The following is a 4,185-nucleotide window of genomic DNA, read 5'->3' as shown; positions in this document are numbered from 1 at the left end:
TGGAGAGCCACTAGTATAGAAGAAAATTTGAATTATGTCTATGGTGAGAATCTAATCTTACTCTAGGGCCTGTTTGGAAAGCCACCCAGGTAATTGGAATTGGGTGTAATTACACAGTTTGACCTGTTTGTTTGACCAGGTAATAACACAGTTAGGTGGGAATTGAGTGTAATTGACAGGGTGTAATTACACTCTCCAATTCTCAAGGGGGGGCTGAGAATTGGGCGTAATTACACCCTGTAATTACAGGGTTACTTTTTAGTCTGTTTATTTTTTACTTTAATTCATTTTTATTTTTAATTTATTTTATTTCTATTATTTTAATTTTTTTGATTTTAAATATTTTTTTATTTCTATTATTTTAATTTCTTTTTTATTTTTACTTTTTTAGTATTTTTATTTTTTAAAATGTATTTTTCTTTTTATATTATTTATTTTTCATTTTCTTTCTTTTCATTCCCAACCTTTACTTCTTGTGATTCCATGTAGTTGCTCGTATTTTTTTTATTTTTTTATTTTATTCATTTAGCATAACCGTGTTATTGTTCTAATATTTAAAACTACACCTCTTAATATTGGAAAGAATGGGTTATTAACAAACTTGACATATAACAGGTGACATTATTAAAGTATAATTTCATTGTGAATGGGGTTATAGACTTATATTTTTCCTTTCTTTTGAATTATTTACTTAAGTTACGTTGGAACTTACTTATGTAATGTTGGAATTTGACATAAGTGTATTATGTTGAACTTTTTCTTTTGGATTTTGAATTTAGGTTATATTTTCAATTTTAAGTTATTTGCTTTCACATTGCATGTTGTTTATTTTCACTTACATTTGATGGATATTTTGTGTCAAATATCTGAATAATATTATGGCATTATATTTATTAATATTATTTTTTTGTCAAACATCCAATCTATGACGGTCTCACAAAAAAAGTCTTCTTTTAAGTTTTATAATTAATTAAAATTAAATATTAATTTGAAAAATATATATCAATTATTTTTGTTACAATATTAGTTACAAATATATGATTATTAATTAATATATTTTTAAGAAACAATGTGTTATTAAATAACTAATTTAATATCATTTATAAAGGCAATATTTTTTAAATATTAATTTTAAATTTTTTATAATTAAATTTTATTTTTAAATTAAACTGACTGTGTAATTACATTTGTGCAACCAAACAGTACACTTGTAATTACACTGTACTTACGTTATGACAAACAAACAGGTCGTTGTAATTACACTACTGTGTAATTACTAGGCTGTGTAATTACTACCCTAGTAATTACACCAATTCCAATTACCAGGTGGCTTTCCAAACAGGCCCTAAAAGTACTTGCAAAGGAATCCTATTGGTGAGAAACTACTTTTTCGGTTACATAAATACTACTCCTACGTAGTACTAAGTCTTTTCATTTTCTTTGTAATGTCTTCCAAAAACAGATGGCTACGTTTGAAGTTTGAACGCAATGTTGCATGAGTACAGCAAGTTAATATTGTTGGAAGTTATCCCTACACATGGTGTGGGTTCATCTGCACTTCTCCTTCTCCCTTTGTTTATTCCACAAACAAACAGAAAAAGAAATGTTATACCTCGAAAAAATTAAAGCAAAAATAAGAATTCTTGCATGAAAGTACTAATGAGAATTTATGAGAGCCAGCAAAATCCAAATAGTCTATCTTCTACCTCAACTAAACTCTTGCCACTGCAATAAATATCGACCGTCTAGAAAGACAGAGACTTAAAAGCCCCATAAAAATAATTCCAAACTTTATCCTTTGTTCAATTTATTATTTTCAGGCAATTCTTGGATCTAAAAACACCCTTTATCCACCTGTATCAAGAACATGCTCATTATTCATCAAATTTTCAGCCTTTATTATGCAATGCTTTCCTCATTTTCCTTCAGTATTAAAGCAGAAAACCTCTCAAGTTAACATTGCACTACTCAAATAATCTGGCAACTTGCCAAAACCATATCAAGCCTTGTAGAAAGAAAAAGATAGCTCTAATTGTCTATATAACCATATATGGATCAATTGAAACCAAGTTCTGTTAATTCATGTCCACTTACTCCATTAACATTCTTGGAAAGAGCTGCTATAGCTTATGGAGAAAGTATTTCCATCGTCTACAACTCTACTACTTACACTTGGTCCGAAACATTTGCTAGATGCCTACGCCTCGCTTCCTCAATTTCCTCCCTCATTGGTATAAAAAAAGACCAAGTTGTTTCTGTTGTGGCTCCTAATATTCCACCAACTTTGGAGCTACAATTTGCTGTCCCAATGGCTGGTGCTGTCCTCAACAACATCAATACTCGTCTCGATGCTAAAACTGTCTCGGTTCTGCTCCAACATAGTGAATCCAAGCTCGTTTTTGTGGATTACCAACTATATTCTTTGGTACTTCAATCAATTTCATTGTTTCCATCTAACATGAACCCTCCAATTGTTGTACTTATTGAAGATGAAAAGTCTGTTTCATTTTCAAGAAACTTGGATTTCGATGAATTGACTACTTATGAGGCAATGTTGGTGAAGGGGAATTCAAATTTCGTTTGGGTTCGACCTGAGAATGATTGGGACTCAATGACATTGAACTACACATCTGGTACAACATCTTCACCTAAAGGAGTGGTACATTCTCATAGATCTCTTTTTATTATAACGGTTGATTCTTTAATAGATTGGTCTGTACCAAGTCATCCAGTGTATCTATGGACACTCCCAATGTTCCATTCTAATGGATGGAGTTACACATGGGGTATGGCTGTAGTTGGTGGGACCAACATTTGTCTTCGAAAATTCGATGCTAATGTTGTGTTTCATGCCATAATTAAATATAATGTCACACATATGTGTGGTGCACCCGTGGTACTCACTATGCTAGCCAATTCCCCTTGTATTAAGCCCTTAAAAAATCCGGTGCATTTTCGTACCGGTGGGGCCCCTCCCCCTGCCACCGTGGTTCTCCGAGTCGAATCATTGGGATTTGTGGTGAACCATGGGTATGGGATGACGGAGGTGGCAGGGGTGGTGGTGTCGTGTATTTGGAAGCCTAAGTGGAACAAATTATCTGCGAATGTGAAGGCGAAATTAAAGTCTAGACAAGGAATTAGGAGCATAGGAATGACGGAAGTGGACGTGGTGGATCCAGAATCTGGAGTCAGTGTAAAACGCGACGGGTTGACAATGGGGGAAATTGTATTAAGGGGTGGATGCATAATGTTAGGTTATTTGAAAAATCAAGAAGCTACATCAAAATGCATGAAAAATAACTGGCTTTATACAGGTGATGTAGCAGTTATGCACCCTGATGGATACTTAGAAATTAAAGACAGATCTAAAGATATTATTATTAGTGGAGGTGAAAATGTGAGCAGTGTTGAAGTTGAATCAGTGCTTTATTCAAACACTTTTATTAATGAGGCAGCAGTTGTAGCAAGGCCAGATGAATTTTGGGGTGAAACACCTTGTGCTTTTGTTAGTTTAAAGATGGAATTGAAACGAAAGCCAAAGGAGAAAGAAATTGTTGATTTCTGTAGGGAAAGATTGCCACATTATATGATACCAAAGACTGTAATTTTTATGAACGAACTTCCAAAAACAGCAACTGGGAAAATTCAGAAGTTTTCTCTAAGAGAAATTGCCAATGGTATGGGGTCATTACCTGCCAGTCGAATGTAAGCACAGAATTTCATATAAATTCTTTCTCATACTATATAATTGGAAAGGTCTTTTTCTTTTTCTTTTTTTAAATTACATTTGATTCTTTCTGTCAAATGATGTTAAATTTATTCAAAAAGTGCATAATAATGTGCAATTTATTGTATTGTACTCTATATGTGTAATTTTCTGTCCTGTATTTAAGCAAAATGTACCACATCTGTACAACTGATTGATTTAATTCTTTGCAATATGAATTGATACTACAAGAAAAATAAGAAATACGGTCATTTTGTTTCAATTCTAGATTAATTTTCCTGCTTTTTTTGTGTCATGCACAACGATTAGTGCAATTTCTTCTATCTAAATTAGATATATTAAACTGCCTCTAGTATTTCTCGAGCTCATAACACATGTATATTAGACTGCTTACACGCACAAGCTAGTACGATACTGATGCTCCCAAAGAAACTATATATATATATAAAAAATACTAT

General features: G+C 32.5%; 1 protein-coding gene across 1 annotated transcript; it reads left to right on the top strand.

Moving 5' to 3' along the window:
* The first annotated feature begins 1,690 nt into the window (after nucleotides 1-1,690).
* Nucleotides 1,691-3,898, top strand: LOC132606342 (probable CoA ligase CCL11). The gene has a single exon (XM_060319797.1). The coding sequence runs from the start codon at nucleotides 2,051-2,053 to the stop codon at nucleotides 3,707-3,709; it is 1,659 nt and encodes a 552-aa protein (XP_060175780.1). The 5' UTR covers nucleotides 1,691-2,050; the 3' UTR covers nucleotides 3,710-3,898.
* The last annotated feature ends 287 nt before the right edge of the window (nucleotides 3,899-4,185 follow it).

Source organism: Lycium barbarum, chromosome 8 (assembly GCF_019175385.1).
Source record: "Lycium barbarum isolate Lr01 chromosome 8, ASM1917538v2, whole genome shotgun sequence".
Taxonomy (NCBI): Eukaryota; Viridiplantae; Streptophyta; class Magnoliopsida; order Solanales; family Solanaceae; genus Lycium; species Lycium barbarum.
Note: the sequence above shows the minus strand (reverse complement) of the source record. Positions and strands in the feature narration are given on the sequence as shown.